Source organism: Leopardus geoffroyi, chromosome D1 (genome assembly GCF_018350155.1).
Source record: "Leopardus geoffroyi isolate Oge1 chromosome D1, O.geoffroyi_Oge1_pat1.0, whole genome shotgun sequence".
Taxonomy (NCBI): Eukaryota; Metazoa; Chordata; class Mammalia; order Carnivora; family Felidae; genus Leopardus; species Leopardus geoffroyi.
The window spans coordinates 107392578-107411871 of NC_059329.1; the positions used below are offsets into that span (position 1 = coordinate 107392578).

At 55.8% G+C, this 19294-nt stretch overlaps 1 protein-coding gene across 8 annotated transcripts in view; it reads left to right on the forward strand.

Annotated features, from left to right (window-relative positions):
• MARK2 (microtubule affinity regulating kinase 2) overlaps nt 1-19294 on the forward strand; it is a 59144-nt gene that overhangs the window by 35059 nt on the left and 4791 nt on the right. For 3 of the 8 annotated variants that reach the window (XM_045485685.1, XM_045485686.1, XM_045485688.1), the window contains 16 exons: nt 7355-7534; nt 7761-7814; nt 10615-10663; nt 10986-11051; nt 11140-11210; nt 11421-11477; nt 12205-12441; nt 13448-13567; nt 13675-13774; nt 13852-13964; nt 14950-15082; nt 15400-15578; nt 15788-15885; nt 16893-17054; nt 17709-17966; nt 19029-19055. In XM_045485685.1, the coding sequence (XP_045341641.1) occupies nt 7355-7534; nt 7761-7814; nt 10615-10663; nt 10986-11051; nt 11140-11210; nt 11421-11477; nt 12205-12441; nt 13448-13567; nt 13675-13774; nt 13852-13964; nt 14950-15082; nt 15400-15578; nt 15788-15885; nt 16893-17054; nt 17709-17966; nt 19029-19055 (1904 nt within the window). Of the gene's footprint in view, nt 1-1879; nt 2257-7354; nt 7535-7760; nt 7815-10614; nt 10664-10985; nt 11052-11139; nt 11211-11420; nt 11478-12204; nt 12442-13447; nt 13568-13674; nt 13775-13851; nt 13965-14949; nt 15083-15399; nt 15579-15787; nt 15886-16892; nt 17055-17708; nt 17967-19028; nt 19056-19294 lie in introns of those variants that run through there. The other 5 variants (XM_045485690.1, XM_045485691.1, XM_045485689.1 and 2 more) reach the window with 4 other exon arrangements.

The following is a 19294-nucleotide window of genomic DNA, read 5'->3' on the forward strand; positions in this document are numbered from 1 at the left end:
GTCAGTGCTTACCGAAGCCTTATACGATGCCTCCTACCCACAATGCTCCTCTGGTTTATTGACTCTTGGCAGTTGAGGGTGACAGTTGCTCAGGACTAAAGGATGCAAGGAAGGCTCCTGGATGCAGTGAGGGAGGAAGGGGGAAAGAACTAGCGACTCACCACGTCCACGTGACCTGCCAGCTCAGTCATACCCATTTCTCCCCAGCCTCTGTGTTAGCTCGGTGCTTCCTCAGTTTACAGAACCCCTTACTGCTTCCCACAAACAGGATTGAGGAGACAGTCCTTCTGTCACATTACAAAACCCTAGGGACTAGAAAAATGAAGCCATTTGATCCTGTCTGATCCTCTGAGTGGTCGCAGGCAAGCCCGAGCCGAGGGTCCAGAGGGGTGAGAGCAGGGCGTGCTACGGGCCCCCCTGGGGACACCCTCACAATAGCCCTGTGGCAATGGCCTGAGCCAGACACTGGCTTTCCTGCTGCCCTAGGCATCTCTCCCCTCCTCCTAGCATGGAGAGGCAGAGCCAGGGACTTACCTTCTTTGGGGGGAAATAAGACAGATCAGGCATCAAGAAAGGTTGATGAGAAGCCAACAAAGGGGACCGTGAGGAACAGGCAAGTGGTGGCGTGGACACGGAAGCCCTGGGCTCCAGTCCCGCTCTGTGCCGGGAGGCCATGGGACCTTGGGCAAGTCTCACACCTTCTGTGCTTCAGTTTCTCACAGGTAATGTGCGGATGCTACCTATAAGGGTGGGGAGCGTAGGAAATACGTGGCAGCAGAAGGTAGTGTCAGAAACATCAAATCTGTTGGCCAGGGCTCATGTGTTAGGTGAACACTGAGTAGTGTGGTCTCCCTGGGATCTGTGCTCAGGTGCTGGGCGGGGGGGGGGGGGGGGCAGGCACAGAGGAGCCTTCGTTTGCCCTTCCTAGAGGGGTTTATGGCCTACCAGCATGAGATCTCTCAAGAGTTTCTTAGTGGGAAAGATCCTAACCGGAGAAATGGAAGGAATTCGAAGTAGATCTGGGAGCCAGAAGAAAGGTGTGCCCAGGACTCAGAACTCAGACAAGGGGGGTCTCCAGGAGCCCCATGTTAAGCAGGTGCCCAGACAGCAGGGCTTTGCAGGGGGAAGGCATGAGCTCCAGCATCCCTGCTGCCCCCAGCCCTCCAAGTTCTTAAAACAGTATCGTTGGGGTGGGAGGGGGGCGGTGATGGAGACTTCCTGGAGGTTAGGCAGGAACCTAGGGATGGACTCCCAGAAGCAGGGCTGGAAGGGACTCAGAGGGACATTTGGTTGGTTCTCCATCTTTTGGGCAAGTTGTAGGATTAAATGCCTCATTCTGTATCAGTGACGAAGGTTTTTAGTCTAGAACCCATTGACCTCTAAAGGGGCTTCTTCACGGGGTCCCAGAACTCCCTGAAATGATGTCCAGAATATTTTATGTCTAAGTGGATTATGCGTTTTCTAAGTTAAACACTGCTTTTTGTGAAGCAGGAGGTCCATCTGCCACTGTTGGATTGCTGGTTTCTGCTTAACCCCCGCCTTGTTCTCGGCGGGTAGTTTGCCGGTCCAGCAGCAAGGCTGTTGCTCTCTGGGTCGGCACGCCTGATTCACGCACACGCCTCCCAGCCAATTGGAGCCCCTACCCAGGTCCCACCTGCTGCGGGTGAGATAAGGACTTTTATGACCGCCCTGGCTGGAGTGAGGCTCCTCACCCTCTCCCAGCTGTTACCCGGCAAAGCACCTTGGGGAGGGTGGGGCAGCCCGCTTCCGGGGAGGGGGAGGGGAAGGGAGAAGGAAGTTGATCTAAACCCGCCTCTTTCTCTCTCTCTGTCTGCCTTCCTTCCCCTTCCCTTCCTGCCCCTTTCCTCCCACCTTGCTCCCGGTGTAGTGTCCTGGGACTGCGTGCATTTTCTGGCCACCAGGCCCTGGCCTGCGGGAAGCTGTGGGGCTTTTCGTCCCTGTTGCTCTCCTTGCCAAGCCCGGTCTCCCTCTGCTACTGGTGGTTTCGGTTGCGACACAGTCCAGGTTCCCAGGCAGGAGCTGCTCGGGCCTGGCTGCTTCACTGTTTTTCACTGAGGAGGTGGTGGAAGGTGTCGCCTGCTTCGGCTGAGTAAGGGTGGCTGGCAGAGCCGGCAGCCCCCGCCCTGGGCCTGGCTCTTCCCGGCCTCTGTACTTTGCCCTCGCTGCCTGACAGGTTCTGCTGTGGGCTCCGCTGAATGGAAGCTGCCGGTAGTCCTTGTCCCTTTCTCCAGCCGGGTATGTTTTCCCCTTCTCTGCTGTAGGATTGCCCCCATCCTCCCTCCTGCCTCCCACCCAAACACAGGATCTTTCAAGAATTGCTAAGTGGAGCCAGGCGCTAGCACAGGTAGTAAAATTCATGGAAAGAGGCACTGGCTGGGAAGGGAAGAGGGGGCAAATACCAGAAGAGTCTCCACAGGTTGAGTCAGCAGGCGCCCCCCAGGGTGAGAGGAGAACCAGGGAGGGTGCGCCGGTGGGAGACTGGGATCTGGGGCGGCCGGCCGCCCGGGGCCAGTGCCCAGGGGACCCTTTTCTTCCTCCCACGGGGCCCAGGCATACTGTGCCTCTGGCCAGGGAGTGCCTGCCTGTCACCCTTCCGAGTCCTGGGGAAGTCTCAGGACACTTGAGGCCAGGCCTGAATGCCCAGCCCCACAGCATGAGCCGTTCTCGGGGAGCACTGTGCTCGGGGAGAACTGTTGGTAGGAGCCCCCAGCATTAGGGAAGGGGCCCTGCCTACCTGAGTCAGCGCTGGGCCTCCGGGGTGGAGGCTGTCTTCTGGGCGAACCTGGCAACACGCCTAAGGCTGAGTTTGGAGATCCCAGGTTGAAGGGCCCACGGGATAGAAGGCCCTTTCTCTTCTCCCTGGGTTCTACATTCCACCATCTGTTGAACCCCCGAAGCGGTTCAAGTCCTGCTTCTGAGTCAAGCGTGCTTGAGTAACCTGTGTGGTCTGCCCTTGGTCCCAGATACTGTCTCACAGGGCAACCCCCTGTTCTTTCCGAAAGCTGCCTGAGAGCCATGCTGTCAACTTGCAACAGGCATGCTCAGATTTTTAGGGTCTGCCTGTGGTATGCTGTGGGCCAGAGCTTTGGGGATGTCTGGTGTTCCTACCTTACTGTGAGCAAGGAGGACAGAGGTGGAGGGAAGAGTGTGGATTTAGCGAAATCCTGGGGGCTGTGGGGGGGGGCCTGGAAGGGCAGCCAGTCCCCAGCCCCCCACACAGTGGTGAGATCTGGGTCTGCGCTGAGTGGGCCTAGTCAGGACCGTGGAAGACACAGACGGTCTCCATGCCCTTACCTCCACTTTAGCCTTCAGGGCGGCCACCTCACATGGGGCCTCGGTCCAAGAAACGTTTTCTACTGGAGACTTTCTCTTTTCTCCACTCCCTTTCTCCTTTCTTCACTTCCTCCCCTGGGCTCTCCTCACCCTGCCCCCCCCCCCCCATCCCTGCTGTGTCTCAGAGAAGAGGCGAAAGGGAGGGACGGCTACGCTCTTTTGAGTCCTGAGAGTTGGGTGATTCGGCCCTGAAAGGGGAGTGGGTGAATTTGGGAGCAGGGGATCAAAGAGCACAGCCCCTGTTCTCTGCTTCTCTGGGTCCTGGACAAGCAGAACCTTCCCTCTGTTCCGGATGCCCGGCTTGGAACCAGCCCTTCACGGCTGTCCTGTCTAGTCGCCTCCCGTGAAGGCTGGAGGTGCTGGTGCAGGCTAGGAGGGCTCCACTAAGAGGTGGAAGTCTCGTTGACAAAGACAATAGTATTTGGGAACTAAAAATAATCGCGATACGGGTCGCTCTTCATGCTGCACTGGATAAAGCATTTTATGTGTGTTCTCTCACCTCAAGTGAAGTTGGGAATATTTTATCACCACTTTACAGATGAGAAAACTAATACCAGTAAGTAGGGGAGCCAGGACTTGAACCTAGTTCTGCTGGGCAGAGCTCCTCGGCCTCCGCTAGACCATCTCCTGACCCAGATGTGTGGAATCACCGTGCACTGGTCATCTTTTGGATGGTTTCCTTCACCCTGTGTACTCTCATCTCCCTCTTAAGGGTGGTGTTGATAATAATAAAGTTAGCATGTGTCGAGTGATTGGCAGATTTAGGATTTGTCTCTGGCATTTGCACTCGTAACCACACCTCTCGACCCCTGAAAGGAGGGAGGTGGATGGCAGGGCCCCTCTTGTGTTTAGTTGACGTTTTGAGGCCCAGTGCGCAGCTGAGCCTGGCGGGGAAAGCCATCCTGTTGTACCGCAGTGACCAGCCCCTGGAGCCAGGGACACCAAGAGGGATGGGCAGAGCAGAAGTCAAGAAGGACAGTAGGATTAGGATTCCCAGATTTGGCTTCAGAGGGGCAGAGGGCCCAAACCTTCAAGTGTACGCTAAATTCCTGTTACAAATTTTGAGGACTTGGAGTCTGCCAAGTCCTCGGATCCTCAGAAAAGAGGGGAGGGACAAAGTCAGGAGGTGAATTGGTGGTTGCCGAGGACACTTTCCCACCCATCTTCCTCTCGTGAGAGCTAGGGCAGAGGGAAGGTCTCCCCTGTCACGCCCTCTGAGGCAGGCCAGGTGGAGAGCAGACAGTCTAGCAGCACTTGCTGGGAGGGTGGGACTGAGAAGAGGCAGGCCATGGAGGCCAGACCTTCAGGACCCTGATGGACGGGGCTCAGGGTACCCTTTGGTAGACTGAGCCAAAGGCAAGTACCAGCAGGGCTGAGGAATGTCCTTGTCTCCAAGGGATGTGAACCCTACGGTTGCTTTGGCAGGGTAAAAAACAGATGTTTGAAAACCTATTGGTCTTAGGGGCGCCCGGGTGGCTCAGTCGGTTGAGTGTCCCGAGTTTGGCTCAGGTCATGATCTCATGGCTTGTGAGTTCGAGTCCCATATCGGGCTCTCTGCTGTCAGCGCAGAGCCTGCTCGGGATCCTCTGTCCCTCACCCTCTCTCTCTTTCTGCCCCTCCCCTGCTTGCACTCTCTCTCAAAAAAATAAACATTAAAAAAAAAAGAAAGAAAGAAAGAAAGAAAGAAAGAAAGAAAGAAAGAAAGAAAGAAAGAAAGAAAGAAAGAAAGAAAAAGAAAATCTGTTCTAGCAAACACTGAGGACCAACCAGGTTTAAGTGAGCAACCGGGTGTCTGAAGCACAGAGGCCAAGAGAGTTGGGTGGGCTGGAGTGGGCAGACAGCAAAGGCTTTGAGGACCTGACTGGTGAGGACTTGCAGGAGAGAGAACACTCCCTAAAGGGCAAAAGAGATTAAAAGGGACTCTGCTGAGATGTCAGGAACCTTTCCCTTCAAAAGCTGCCATACGCGTGGGGTCTTTTTTCTCCTCGAAGGCCTAAATCCATGAGCTTTCAGGATCCGAGTCAGACAGCTTACCCCAAATCAGCCAGCAGCTACCACGCAAAGAGAAAAAAAGGCCTTCCTTGATGGCAAGGAAGAAGGGGGAACCGTCATTAGCAGGGTATTTGCTTTGTGTTACTGTTTTTCTGCCTTGAAAGCATCTGGTTAGGGAAGCAAGCTTCTTCGAGAAACCCTGGACAGTTCTTTGGGTGGTAGCAAGTCATTTCTTTCCTCTGTGGTTTTGAAGGGCTTCATTACAGCCCCAGGGGGCCATGAAAGGAAGAACTTTGACTCACACGCTTCTGGTCACCCCGCTCTCCTCCACGCTGTCTCCACACAGACTTGTCAAGGTAGCTCTGGATGGTTCTAGGAGGAGGCTCTGGCCGCATTTTGCCCCAGTATGTGGGAGTGAGGGCATCTGGTGGTCTTTGAGAGTAAAAGTGGGGCTCCAAACAAGATCAGACCAGACTCCCAGCACTTGTATTCACCCGTTCCCATGCCATACAGTCCACCCATTTATTTTATTTTTTACTTTTACTGTTATTTGAGAGTGTGCACAAGGAGAGGGGCAGAGGGGCGAGAGCGAAAACCTTAAGCGGACTCCATGCTCAGCACAGAGCCCAACGTGGGGCCGATCCCACCACCCAGGGATCGTGACCTGAGCCGAAACCAAGAGTCGGACACTCGACCAACTGAGCCAGCCAGGCGCCCCACAATTCACCCATTGAAGGTGTACAAGTAACTGGCTTTGAGTAAATTCACAGAGCTGTGTATCCGTCACCACCATCAACATTTCATTAGGAGATTTTCGTTCTCACAGAAAGAAACCTCGTACCCCTTAGTTGCCCCCCCTAAATCTCCACCCTCCTCAGCCCTAGACTGATCTTTCTGTCTCTCTGGATTTGCCTGTTCTCAACATCTCAAATAGATGGGCTCATACAATACGTGGTCCTTTGTGACCAGCTTTATTCACGTAGTGGAAGGTTTTCAGGGTCTGTCCGTGTTGTAGCGCGTGTCACTGCTTCATTTCTTCTGATTGCCAACGAATATTCCACCACGTGGATATCCTGCAATGTGTCCGTCCGTTTGCCAACTGACAGACGTTTGTGTTGTTTCCCCTTTTTGGCTGTTGTGAATATGGGCTGTTCCCAGCAGGCACTGGTGTATGAGTTTTTGTGTGGACGTCTGTTTCCACTTCTCTGATGTGCTGCACCTGGGAGTGGCACTGCCGGGTCACACGGTGACTCCGGGTTTAGCCCTCTGAGGAACACACGAGTCTTCGTGGACACGTGTGCGTTCGTCTGGGTTGCACCCTTTTTGTGTCACGTATGCGGAGCTGTTCAGTGCCGTTGGCTGTCATTTCTGCGTCCTCACACCGTTGGCCTGAGCTGCGGGCCGTCCCGGGAGGGCAGACGGTTGCCTTGCTCAGACCCTGTCATTCGGCGTGTTCGTTGCGCAGGTGTTTGAGTGAGCATCTCCCAGAATTCAGATCGTGTAGGGGCTGGGATGTATCAGTGAGTAAATGACGTACGCCCGCCTTCATGCGCTCCCGTCTCAACGGGATGGACGGCAAATCGGTGTAAAGTGACAAATGCTAAAGGTGAAGGTGAAGGGCGGCATGGCGCTGAGTGCGGGGAAGGAATTCTGATGTTCTGCTGCGCAGCCTCACGGCGTGAAGAGGCAGCCGGGCGAGCAGTAGGAGGCGCTCTCCCGCAGGACGTGGTGGGCTGGTGGGTTGTTAAGGGCCGATTGCACCGCCCTGCGGTGCAGGGCCCGGGCTCCCACGCCCACGGGATGTTGGCACTGAAGACCGGCGCTCTTTATCTCCTCCTCCTCCCCCCACTGCCTTCTGACTCTGCCTGCCTGCCAGCCCCCTGCCGTCCGCCCCTCCCCACCCATCTCCGCCCCAGCCTCTTAGGTTTTTTTGCGGAGAGCTAAGGGCAACGATAAGGGGAACTGAGAAGTCAGCATCCTGAAAGGTGTGTGTGTTTCCACCCCACAGCCCACCTTGGGACACCTTGACCCCAAGCCCAGCAGTAAGTCCAACATGCTGCGGGGCCGCAACTCAGCCGCCTCTGCTGACGAGCAGCCCCATATCGGCAACTACCGGCTCCTTAAGACCATCGGCAAGGGCAACTTCGCCAAGGTGAAGCTGGCCCGGCACATCCTGACCGGGAAGGAGGTGAGCTCTGGGGACGGGCCGTGGGGCGTGGCCGCACCCCCCAACTGTTGGCACCCAGGAGGTAGCGGTGGGACTGCTGCCACAGCCACCTCTTATTTGTCAGCTGGAAATGAAATCTGGACAGATAGATGTGTTGACGGGGATGGGGTTAGAGGAGGAGGGAGAGTCGAGTCCTGGGTCTCTCCTGTTCAGAGAGGGAAACTTGGGCTTTTTGTCTCATGTGCAGGTAGCTGTGAAGATCATTGACAAGACTCAACTGAACTCCTCCAGCCTCCAGAAAGTAAGCATACAACATCTTCTGTTCCTTTCTAAACCTCTCATCAGGGGTCAGCGATCCCGTGTGGGCCTCCCCTTGAATCCCCATTTTTAAAATCTCTTCTTTTCACTGTCCCCAGTGCTCTGTGGCTCTGCTACCTGTGGGGCTCTGATGGGATCCACTGCATTGACTCCCCCTGGGTAGGCTTCCTGGCCACGGGCACTGGCTCTTTAGAAGTCTTTCTGCCCTTCCCTGCCATTTGGCCTGTCTGACCTACTTCCTGCATCGTGTCATCTGCTGGCCTGTGGCCCTATGCAAAAACACAACGTTCCTAGCCATTTCTAGAAACATGCGTTTGGTGATTCCAAGATCTAGAACGATCCAGGGGAGTGGCTCTAGAAGTACAAGGATAAGAGGGGGCAGGGAGCCTGCCACCGGATTCTGTGCCAGCAGCCTTTTAGGGGATGAGTATAGAAGGTTGGGTTTTTAGAAGCTCGACTCCAGTTTCAAGCCCCTGACAGTTTGTGCAGATAAAGGACAGGTAGTCCCAGTTTGCCTTCTCACTCCTAGGCTTCTCTTGGCTAAAAGTCACAGAGTCATCCACATGTAGTGTTCGCTAGATGAGGTTGAACTTTTTCTTCCCTCCTTTATTTACAGGGGTTAACTGAGGTCAGTCTTAGCTGATCAGGGGAGTCCTCCAGGTGGGAACACATACCCCCCGGTCGGGAAACTATGAAGAGCTGGTAGGAACGCGAAAAGGAGGCTTTGATTTGCAGAATGAGACAGCTTGCCAGTGATGGGTTGACGTAGAACTAGACACTCTCTGCCCTCTCCTCCCATGCTGGGCTCCAGCAGTTGGGGGAAAGAGGAAGTCTCCCATCTGGCTCCCCAAAAGCCTCCCCTGTTCAGGTCAGTCAGATTTCCTTGTGCCCCCATACTCCAGCTGACCCTGGCTCAGATTTTCTGATCTTGCTTCACCTGGTTCTCTCACGAGGTAAGCTGAAATTTTCTTTTCAGGAGCACCCTGTTATTTAAGAGAGGGCATAACCTCATGCTAACAGTCAACTACAGTGAGATTGAGAAGCTTAGGACTAGGGCTTGGGGGCTGGTATTGAGAGAGGCGTTCACAGAATTACGGTGTGGAGGTTGAGGTGCCTTGACACGCTGGCAGTCAAAAGCAAAGTGTTTCCTGGTTGATGCTCACTCAAGCCCCGGGATCCCCTCAAGGTTCATTGGTTCAGAGGAAACATTGCTTTCATCACCAGGGCTTTCCTGCTTGGGCCTTTCCCGAAGAAAGGGAAAGAGGGCTACTCTTGACATGTTGGCTCAGAGCCTACAGAGTAGGAGCCAGCTTGGTGTGGGCCATTTGGTCTTTGGTGCGGTCCAGCCTGCCATATGATAACTGCCAGAGTCAGCCTGGCCATCTTATTTCCTACCTCTTTTTCCTCCTTGCCTCTTCCTGACTGGCTGGAAGGCACCAATCCCGGACAAACGTAGCCAATTTAAAAGCCTTTTAACACACTCTGTTACCAAGGCCAGTCTGATTCTGGCCGAATCACTCTGTTTAAATCTGATCCCAGCAGTGATCCGTAGGAAGGACAACACGGAAGAATCTAGCCCCCTCAGGGTTCTCAGCTGAGCTCAGAAAACTCCATGTTCTCCCAGAGAATGTCCCTTCCAGGCCAAGTGGGTGCCCTCAGGGGAAGAACCCAGGCAGCTGCCTCCAGCCCCATTTCAGTGTTGCTTACCACCCCTGAGGTGGCGTCCAGGACTTTTTGCCTCTCATCCAAGACAACTGATGGACCAGGGAAGAAAGCAAGAGAAACCTGGGCTCTAACATGGAAAGGGAGCCAAGTTCAGAATCAGATTCCTGAAGATTGGAAAGCCCGTCTCTTCCTTTTCAGCTCACAAAAGCTCTCGGACCTCCTTAAAGGGAAAACAAAAAACAAAAAAACCGTGTTCACTTTATTCCATGAACTATATCCTGAATTATCTCCAGAGGTCCTGGAGAGACCTCTCCTCCCCTTCCCATCCCCCCCCCCCCCCCCCCAAAAAACAACAAAATGCAAACAACTACTTCTGCTCTTTGTGCAAACGGTGAGGCCTGGAAGTTACCAAGATCCCACCTCCAGTTCTCTGGCCCCCGCAGAGGGGATGGAGTTCGTTTCTGTCATCTTTCTTTATGGAAATACATGGTTTGGAGTCCCTGATTTTGTTTCACAAAGAGAGCGTGAGTGTGTGGAGGTGGGCTTGATTAAAATTGGCATCAGCTATATATAGGAGCGGCTTCTTCTGTCACCACCCCAGAGGCCCAGGAGAGAAGGGCCTGCCCACCAGTGCAGAGCCCTCTGACTTCTGTAAACCAGAAGACGGTGGGGACCCCCTGCCAGCCCCCACCCCTTCACACAGACCAAGCTGGAGGCTGTTTTGTCACTGAACTTTAGCAGCAGCCCTGGTTCTGAATATTCATTTACATGGGCTCACGCTCCCTCCTTCAGAGGCACCCAGCCAAACCCGTCTGCTCTTTGGGGGTTGGATTTGGGGAGACTGCAACAGAGGACACTTGGCCGCTTTAGCCAGATGCTGAACCCCAGGGTGCAAGTCGCTAGAGCCCAGCTTTCCTCCTGCCGACGCTTCTGCTCTCGTTCCCCTTCACCTACTTCTCAGCCATCAGGGACAGGCATGGGGGACCTGGACGGCTGCCCCATTTCTTTCCTTCGCCTGTTTTCTCTCTTGGGAAAAGAATTCAAACAGTGGCTCCGTTTGGAGGGGACCTGAGGGGAGCAAGTGAAGCAAGCGTGACCCCTGGTATTTTATTTTCCAGCTATTCCGCGAAGTAAGAATAATGAAGGTTTTGAATCATCCCAACATAGGTGAGAACCAGATGCCGTTCCTTCCTTCCTTCCTCCTCCACAGCACGGCTCCACTTCCCAGCCTGTGTCCCTCCCCGAGGCAGTGCTTTCTGGAGTCGGGAGTCTTTGAGGATGCCTCTGGGGATGCCCAGCTCAAGATCCAGCCCTGCCCCTGGCACCCTGGGCTCTTCTTAGCAGTGTGGCTGCCACGAGAGGAGCTTGCCCTTGTGGCAGGGGCGGGGTGGGGGGACCTTTCATCCCCGGGATGCCCCTGTTCACGTTAGGGCTCAGCGTGTGGCCCCTCCTACTTCTCTGACTCACGGCTTGGCCCTTTCTGTTGCAGTTAAGTTATTTGAAGTGATCGAGACTGAAAAAACTCTCTACCTTGTCATGGAGTACGCTAGCGGAGGTAGGTGTGGAACCACCTCTTCCCACGGGCCCCCGTGTTCCCCGACCCCGGTAAGCTCCGACCTAGACCCCACCCCTGTGTCTTGCAGGAGAGGTGTTTGATTACCTGGTGGCTCATGGCAGGATGAAAGAAAAAGAGGCTCGAGCCAAATTCCGCCAGGTGGGTGTGGCTCCCTGTGCGGAGTGTGGGCCCCACCTCTGCCCTTTGGGATTTGGCATACGAGGAGGAGCTGCCTGTCTCTAAGTGGCCTGTGGGGGGTCCTTCGGGCTTTGCTTATCTATGTGGCAGCTTGGAACTAGGTCACCAGATCGCAGGTCCGCCATCCCGCCCTCGGGTGCCCCTCGCCTAACCCTTCTTCCTTCCTTCCAGATAGTGTCTGCTGTGCAGTACTGTCACCAGAAGTTTATTGTTCATAGAGACTTAAAGGTAAGATGTGCCCTCGTCCCCTGTCCCTGAGTCAGGTTTGGGTTGTTCACCCCCTGTCAACGGTGACCTAACCATCAGGCCCTGAGAGTTAAGGGAAACTCTAGCCTTTAATTTTTTGGAGATGATGAGGAAGCCCTTGGGGCTGCTTCCGCTGTAGGCCTTACGACCGGACTTAGAGGTCAGCCGGCCAGCGAACGGAGGGTCTCTGCCATCTCCTCGCTGGGCACGTCACCTTCCAGTGCTGCCGGGCGCGTCAGGAGAGCCGCGGGCTGTGCTGGCCCTTCCGGCCGCCGACCGAGGGAGGGACGTTGAGTGTCCCGCAGCTGCCCCACAGCTGCTTTGCAGGCGCGCACCCACTCCGCTCTCTCCCTGAGACGGTAGAGTGTGGACTACCTCGCAGGCGCCTGGCCCCCAGTCCTAGCAGACGTGACCGCGATTAACCTGAGCCCGACGTGGCGGAAGCCCGGCGCAGCTCGCAGCGCCTCCGAGCCCGCCGACCCCCGCGCACTCCCGTGGCCGCCCGTGTGAGGGGTGGCCCGCGCTGCCCTCCTCCGGGGCCAGCCTCTTCACGCGGACTGAAGGCCTGCCCTGGAGTTGGTGGAGAATGTTCTGAGACAGGGGACGACTTCCTGTTTGTGCTCCCGTCCCCCACAGCCCCTTCCTGTTCGATGCCTTCCCGTGGTCCGCTCGGTCCGAACATTTTCCGTCTTCCCGTCTTCCCTCCCAGGCGGAAAACCTGCTCTTGGATGCTGATATGAACATCAAGATTGCAGACTTCGGCTTCAGCAACGAGTTCACCTTTGGGAACAAGCTGGATACCTTCTGCGGCAGTCCCCCGTACGCTGCCCCAGAGCTCTTCCAGGGCAAAAAGTATGACGGACCCGAGGTGGATGTGTGGAGCCTGGGCGTTATCCTGTATACACTGGTCAGCGGGTCCCTGCCTTTTGATGGACAGAACCTCAAGGTGGAGTGAAGCACGGGCTTAGGTCTTAAATTAAATAAATAAAAAATAAATAAATTATAAAAAATTGAATAAAAAAAAATAGATAGATTTAATTTTTAAGTAATCTCTACACTGAACGTGGGGCTCAAACTCAACCCCGAGATCAAGTCACGTGCTCCACCAACTGAGCCAGCCCCGTGCCCCAGGCTTAGGTCATTTTTATTGCTTCTCCTTTCCATTCTCAGCCCCTTTGGTCTTACCCCTGACCTCTGACCTTGGCCACCTCTACCCTTTTCCCAAGGCAGAGCTTCAGAGGAGGGCTGGGTAAAGGTATGGCAGGAGACACTGGGCCTTCTGCACACAGTGGAATGGCCTCAGTTCCTTCCTCTAGGGATGGGATAGATTATAGATTGTGTGTCCATTCACCCTTCCAAGGCACTTGGATGGCAGGCCTCAGGCTGGTCAAGCTAACGGGCACGGCGTGTTTGACCTCAGTTCCTCTCTGGTGAGGTGCCTTGTCTCCGACTCTCTGTCTCCTACCGTGTTTCATGTGTATCTGCCTGGTCAAGTCTTAAGCTCTCAGAAGCCTGGATATTAGGTTTCTTCCCTTGGTCTTGGGGTGATTTAAATTTCCCTCCTGCTGGGGCACCTGGCCGGCTCCGTCGGTAGACCAGGGGTACTCTTGATCTCAGGGTCATGAGTTTAGGCCCCAGGTTGGACATAGAGCTTACTTAAAAATAATAATAATAATGATAAATTTCTCGGGGTGCTTTTGTGGCTCAGTCGGTTAAGCTCTCCACTTTGGCTGAGACCATGATCTCGCAGTTGGTGGGTTGGAGCCCCACGTCGGGCTCTGTGCTGGCAGCTCAGAGCCTGGAGCCTGCTTCGGATTCTGTGTCTCCATCTCTCTTTGCCCCTCCCCTGCTTGTGTTCTGTCTGTTTATCTCTATCTCTCTCTGTCTCTCAAAAATAAATAAACATTAAAAAAACTAAAAAATACTAATAATAAATTTCTCTCCTGCTATAGGAGCTACGGGAGCGGGTACTGAGGGGAAAATACCGCATTCCGTTCTACATGTCCACGGACTGTGAAAACCTGCTTAAGAAATTTCTCATTCTCAATCCCAGCAAGAGAGGCACTTTAGAGGTGAGCAGCCAGGAGCCCAGCTGACTGGAAAGTTCTGGGTTCCTTGGGACACCTCCAAGCTGAGTCTCCTTCCTCCTTGCCCTTAACGCTTCCCTTTGTTCCCCCAGCAAATCATGAAAGATCGATGGATGAATGTGGGTCACGAAGATGACGAATTAAAGCCTTATGTGGAGCCACTCCCTGACTACAAGGACCCCCGGCGGACAGGTGAGGATCTGCTGAGCCGTGAGGTTGAACTCCCTAGGACTCAGGACCAGCCTTAACTGTATGTCCCCCCTGTGCAGAATTGATGGTGTCCATGGGTTACACACGGGAAGAGATCCAGGACTCACTGGTGGGCCAGAGGTACAACGAGGTGATGGCCACCTATCTGCTCCTGGGCTACAAGAGCTCTGAGGTGTGTGCCCCCTGCTCTATTCCCTGCTGGCCAGCTTTGCTGTCACTGGCAACCCTGTGCTTCTAGCACCCGTTGAGGGCAGAAGCTCCTCTCTGAGTAGGTGTGCTCTCTGCTGACGAATTTTAAGCCTCAGCTCTGGTGGGTAAAGCTCTCTGGCCTTTGCTTTCACTGGTCTCTGTCAGTGAATGAATAGGAAGGCTGGTGGGGTCTGGGCCTGGGTTGGGTTTCCAGGCGGGTGAGTAGATCTGGCTCAGTCTGTGTTGGTTAGGCTGGGTTTAGGTCGGTCTGGCTGGATCAGTTCTTTGTCTGTTGAGAAATCTTCGTGTCTGTTTCCATGTGTTTGTGTCCCTCTGCATCTGGAAGTGTCTGTCTCCAGGTGTTTGGGTGTGTGGGTCTCTGTGCCTTTCTTATACGGGTCTTGAGTCTTTGTGTCGCTGGTGTCTGGCTGTCTGTATCTGTGCGCATGTATGTCCGTCCTCCCGTCTGCTCATCTGGAGGCTTCGTGTTTGTTCTTGTGCCCGTCTGGGTAACCGTGTCTGTGTGTGAGTCCCTGGGTGTGTGTGGGAGAGTGGTCTTGCACACCATCTGCGTGTCCCCACATGCACTCCTGGCCTCCCCGCCCTGCTCTTCTCCTGGAAGTGTAGGACTCCCTCTCTCAGTTCTCACCTTTGCCTGGTCAGGAACAATCTAGCTGGGAGCAGGAGGGTGTGGTTTCGGAGTCTGAATGTGTGTTCTTATGGGCACGTGTATCCCTCTCTAGGGGTGGGGGTCTTCCGTGTGCTGGGGGCCGGGAGTCTTTGGCTCTGTTTGTCAGGAGCTGCGTCCGGGCCTGTGTGTCTCCAGGAGTGTTTAGATGCACCTGGCTCCTGCAGGAGTATGTCCCATGGGAGTCCGGGGAGGGTTTGTGTCGGGCAAGGTGGTGTGTAAGTGGGTCCACCTGTGCGCATCTCCACATGATTTCTACCTCCTTTTTCTCTGCTTGCAGCTGGAGGGTGACACCATCACCTTGAAGCCCCGGCCTTCAGCTGATCTGACCAATAGCAATGCCCCTTCCCCCTCCCACAAGGTACAGCGTAGCGTCTCGGCCAACCCCAAGCAGCGGCGCTTCAGTGACCAGGGTGAGTGCTTTGGGGAGTTGCAGGTGGCGGACTCACCCCCTCCTGAAAGGACACAGGTTCCGGGGGCTTGGGATGACACTGCTGAGTTTCAGTCCCACTTCAGCCACGTCTTAGTAGCATGGCCTTGGGCAAGTCACTTAACTTCGCTCAACTTCAAATGGGGTTTGCCAGCTTGCTGGCAGGCCTGCAGGAGAGCACCGTGTGTGTGTGTGTGTGTGTGTGTGTGTGTGTGTGTGTGTGTGTGTGTCTGTGTCTGTGTGTGTGTGTGTGGCACTTAGTTGGCCCCTTGCCCTTATCCATTCCCTCTGACCCAGCAGCTGGTCCTGCCATTCCCACGTCCAATTCCTACTCTAAGAAGACTCAGAGTAATAACGCAGAAAATAAGCGGCCTGAGGACGACCGGGAGTCAGGGCGGAAGGCCAGCAGCACAGCCAAAGTGCCCGCCAGCCCCTTGCCCGGCCTGGAGAGGAAGAAGACCACCCCCACCCCTTCCACGGTGAGCGTCCCTCCTGCAGTGGGGCCCACCCTCTCCAAGCAGCTCCCTCCAGCTGCCTCCCTGACCTTGCCTCCGGGGCCATGTTTGCTTGCTGTACGAAGCCTACCCCCAAGAGTTTGAAAAGCAGAATCCTTTCTTTTCCCGAAGCCAGTCCTGTGAACAGAATACTTGGGTGTCTGTGATACACCTCTGCCCTTTATTTCCCACAGAACAGCGTCCTCTCCACCAGCACAAACCGAAGCAGGAATTCCCCCCTTTTGGAGAGGGCCAGCCTTGGCCAGGCCTCCATCCAGAATGGCAAAGACAGGTGAGTGGACCCAGGCCCTGCCTACCATGCTCCCCCACAGCCATCTCACGGCAGTGACGTCTGTCAGCACCCCCCCCCCACCCCCCGCTCCCTGGAGTTCCGTCCTGGCTCTGTCCAGTCCAGCTTGTCCACGCACCAGCCCTCCTCCCTGCCACTCTCCACCCCCCACCCCAAGTCTCCCATCCCCTGTGCTCCTGTGACTGCTCCTTGCAGCAGGCATACCGAGTGAGACTCCGTGGTCATCTCGGCTGCATCCTCGCCTGATTTGGTGGGGTTTTTTCTTTCCTTTTTTTTTTTTTAGTTAGTTAGTTTGTTTATTTATTTATTTAATTTAAGCAACGTTGGCACCCAGCGTGGGGCTCGAACTCACGGCCCTGAGATCCAGAGGTGCACGCTCTTGCGACTGAGCCAGCCAGGCACCCCCACCTTCGGGCTTCTTGACTGCAGCCAGGGCACAGCAACGGCGCTCCTCTAGGCCCCAGTGCCTGAGGCTTTGGTTCGGTGGCCCCAGCTCAGGGCAGAACTGAGAGATGTCGCACCTGAGGGGCATACGTGTTGAGGGTGACCCCGGCTGTGCCCGTGAGAACAGAGGTCCCCTAGCCTTGACCGTCAGCATCTCTTGGTGTGTTGCATTCTTGGCTCCTGCTCTTCCGAGCTTAATGAAAATTCCCCAACACCCTGCTCTTTCTGTCGACAAAACATCCTTGTTCTTAGAGTTCCTAGGGGACCAGTGCAACCCAGAGGCAGTTCCATCCCGTCGGCTTTTCTGCACTTTTGGTTTCCTCCCCCCGGGTTTTGGCCCTGCTTTCCTCATCCCCGGTGCTCCGCTTCCCAGCCCCGCCTTCCTGATCTCGGACTCGAGTCCCATTGCTGCTCCCCAGACCTGACCTGCATCCTGCCGAGGCTCCCCGGCTCTGGCCCTTCCTGCCCTGCCCTTGCTTCCTAACCTGAGCCTCCTGCCCCCACCCACCCCTAACCCAGGCCTCTTCGCTGCTTTTGTCTCCTAGCCTAACCATGCCAGGGTCCCGGGCCTCCACGGCTTCTGCTTCCGCCGCAGTCTCTGCGGCCCGGCCCCGCCAGCACCAGAAATCCATGTCGGCCTCCGTGCACCCCAACAAGGCCACTGGGCTGCCCCCCACGGACAGTAACTGTGAGGTGCCGCGGCCCAGGCAAGTGTGCTGGGGCACCTGGCGCACCTGGTGCCCTCAGCCTGCCCCCCCTCCCCGCCCCACCCCTCCCAACAAGTTCTCCCCGCTCCCCGGGGGTCCTGCTCTGTTCTTGGCATCTTGGCCACAAGCAATGGCTCTGTCCCCTGCAGTCAGGAAGTAGAGGGAACAAAAAAATAGCTTAATGCCCCTCTTTTCCTCCAGTTCTCCCTCTCAGAACAGATATGCAAGAAGCCGTCCCGAGGCTCCAGAAGGAAGCCTTTTTGTTCTGAGCCTTCCTGGACTTCCTTAGGACCCCAGGGACAGTCAGCATCAAAGGGATTCAATCCTTGAGGGTTGGTCGACATTGTCCCCTTGAGGCTCCAGTGTGCCTAGCTCCCAAGGAGCCTCTTCTGTCTGGCCTGTTCTGCTCTCCACACACGTATCCTCCCTTGCCTCCCTCCCTCCCCCAAACCATCTCCTCCCACCTCCACCCAGATGTCCTCCTTTCTGGTGTCCTCAGTGGTCACACCCCTTCCTTCTGTGTCCTCCGTGATGGCTGCCTCTGCCCCAGCGTCCCCCTCCCCTGTTCCCACCCCAGGATGCCACAAGTGCTCGGTGGTGATGACGTTCTTGTGCCCTGATGCATTTCCCCCACCCCCACCTCTCTTCCCACAGCACGGCCCCCCAGCGTGTCCCTGTCGCCTCCCCCTCCGCCCACAACATCAGCAGCAGTGGTGGAGCCCCAGACCGAACTAATTTCCCCCGGGGCGTGTCCAGTCGAAGCACCTTCCACGCTGGGCAGCTCCGGCAGGTGCGGGACCAGCAGAATTTGCCCTACGGTGTGACCCCAGCGTCTCCCTCTGGCAACAGCCAGGGCCGGCGGGGGGCCTCGGGGAGCATCTTTAGCAAATTCACTTCCAAGTTTGTACGCAGGTGAGTCGGGGGCTTAGGGTGGCAGAGAGAATGAGGCCAGGTCTTCCTACCTGCCTGGGAGTGGGGGTGGGGACTCGGCACTAGGCTTGTGTCCTGGGGTTAGAAGAGGCCTTAGAAAGCCTAAGAAGTTGGGTCTTTGTCAGCACCTCATGATGCCAGACCCGTCCATCCTTCTCAGGCTCTCCCCAACTCCTGTACACACCCCTCGTTCTCTGGCCCCAAGAGCAGATGGCCAATGCCGCCTCCTCTCTAGGAGAGTGTGAACTCAGATGCTAAAATAAAAGCCCCCCTCTTCTCTCCTGGGTTCCCATGGAAACTTATATTTGGTGACGCAGCTGCAAAGTCATGAGGCCTGAGCCAGGCTGGGCCGGCAAGGAGAGTGTTTCCGGGTCCTTCGTCTCGCCCCCTCTGACCTCCTTTCCCCCCACTCAGCTGGTTAAGTTTGCACCCTCTGCCCCAGCCTCGTCTTTCTGCCCCGGGCTCACCAGGAAGAAGGCCAGAAGCGAAGTAGCTGGTGGGGGCCTGGTGGCCTCCTCCCTCGCAGCCCAGTGTGCTGAGGCTTTCCCCAGCAGCAAGCGTGGAGGTGGTGGGGGGGGTGGGGGGGGTGGGGGGTAGTTCTCTTCACGAGGTCTCTCACCTGGTCCCCAGGTCCCCAGCTGCCCCGGAGAGACAGCTGTGATTCTTATGGTGCAGCCAGCAATCCTGTCTGGCAGGACGCTATCTGTCTCCATCCCTCCGTTTGCCCTCCCACCTCAGGGTAGCTCCAGAAGCAGCAGCGGGCTCGGGGACAGCAGGCTTGCTGCCCTTCCTGGTGCACTTCAGTCAGCTCAGCTGGAGCAGCCAGAAACCGTGCCCCTTTCCAGCCCTGGAATGCAGGGCGGCGGGGCGGGACGGGGGCAGGTCCCGGTGTCTAGGACTCTCGTCTCGCTGAGCGGCTCTTCCACAAATGGGGTGACCGTTGAACCTGTAAAGTCCACTCCCCACCTGCTTATCCACATACTGTCTTGTTGGTTTTTTTTTTATTTCTTTTTTTATTTTGTCTTTTTTTGTTTGTTTTTTTAGAAATCTGTCTTTCAGGTTTGCCAGAAGGTAGGCGTTCAGCCCGCTGTGTGTGTGTGTGTGTGTGTGTGTGTGTGTGTCTGCGTCCCGTGTCCTGCCTCCGTCATTAACTCCCCTTTTCTGGCTCTTGCTCCCTCTTCCGTCTGCTAACCACGTCTGTGTGGCCCTCTCTCTGCCATCTTAAAGGGATGAAGACCGCCTCTGACTGGGTGGCCCCTCGGGGCAGATGGCTTTGCAAATGAGGAGCCTGTCCACAGGCAAGGGGGATC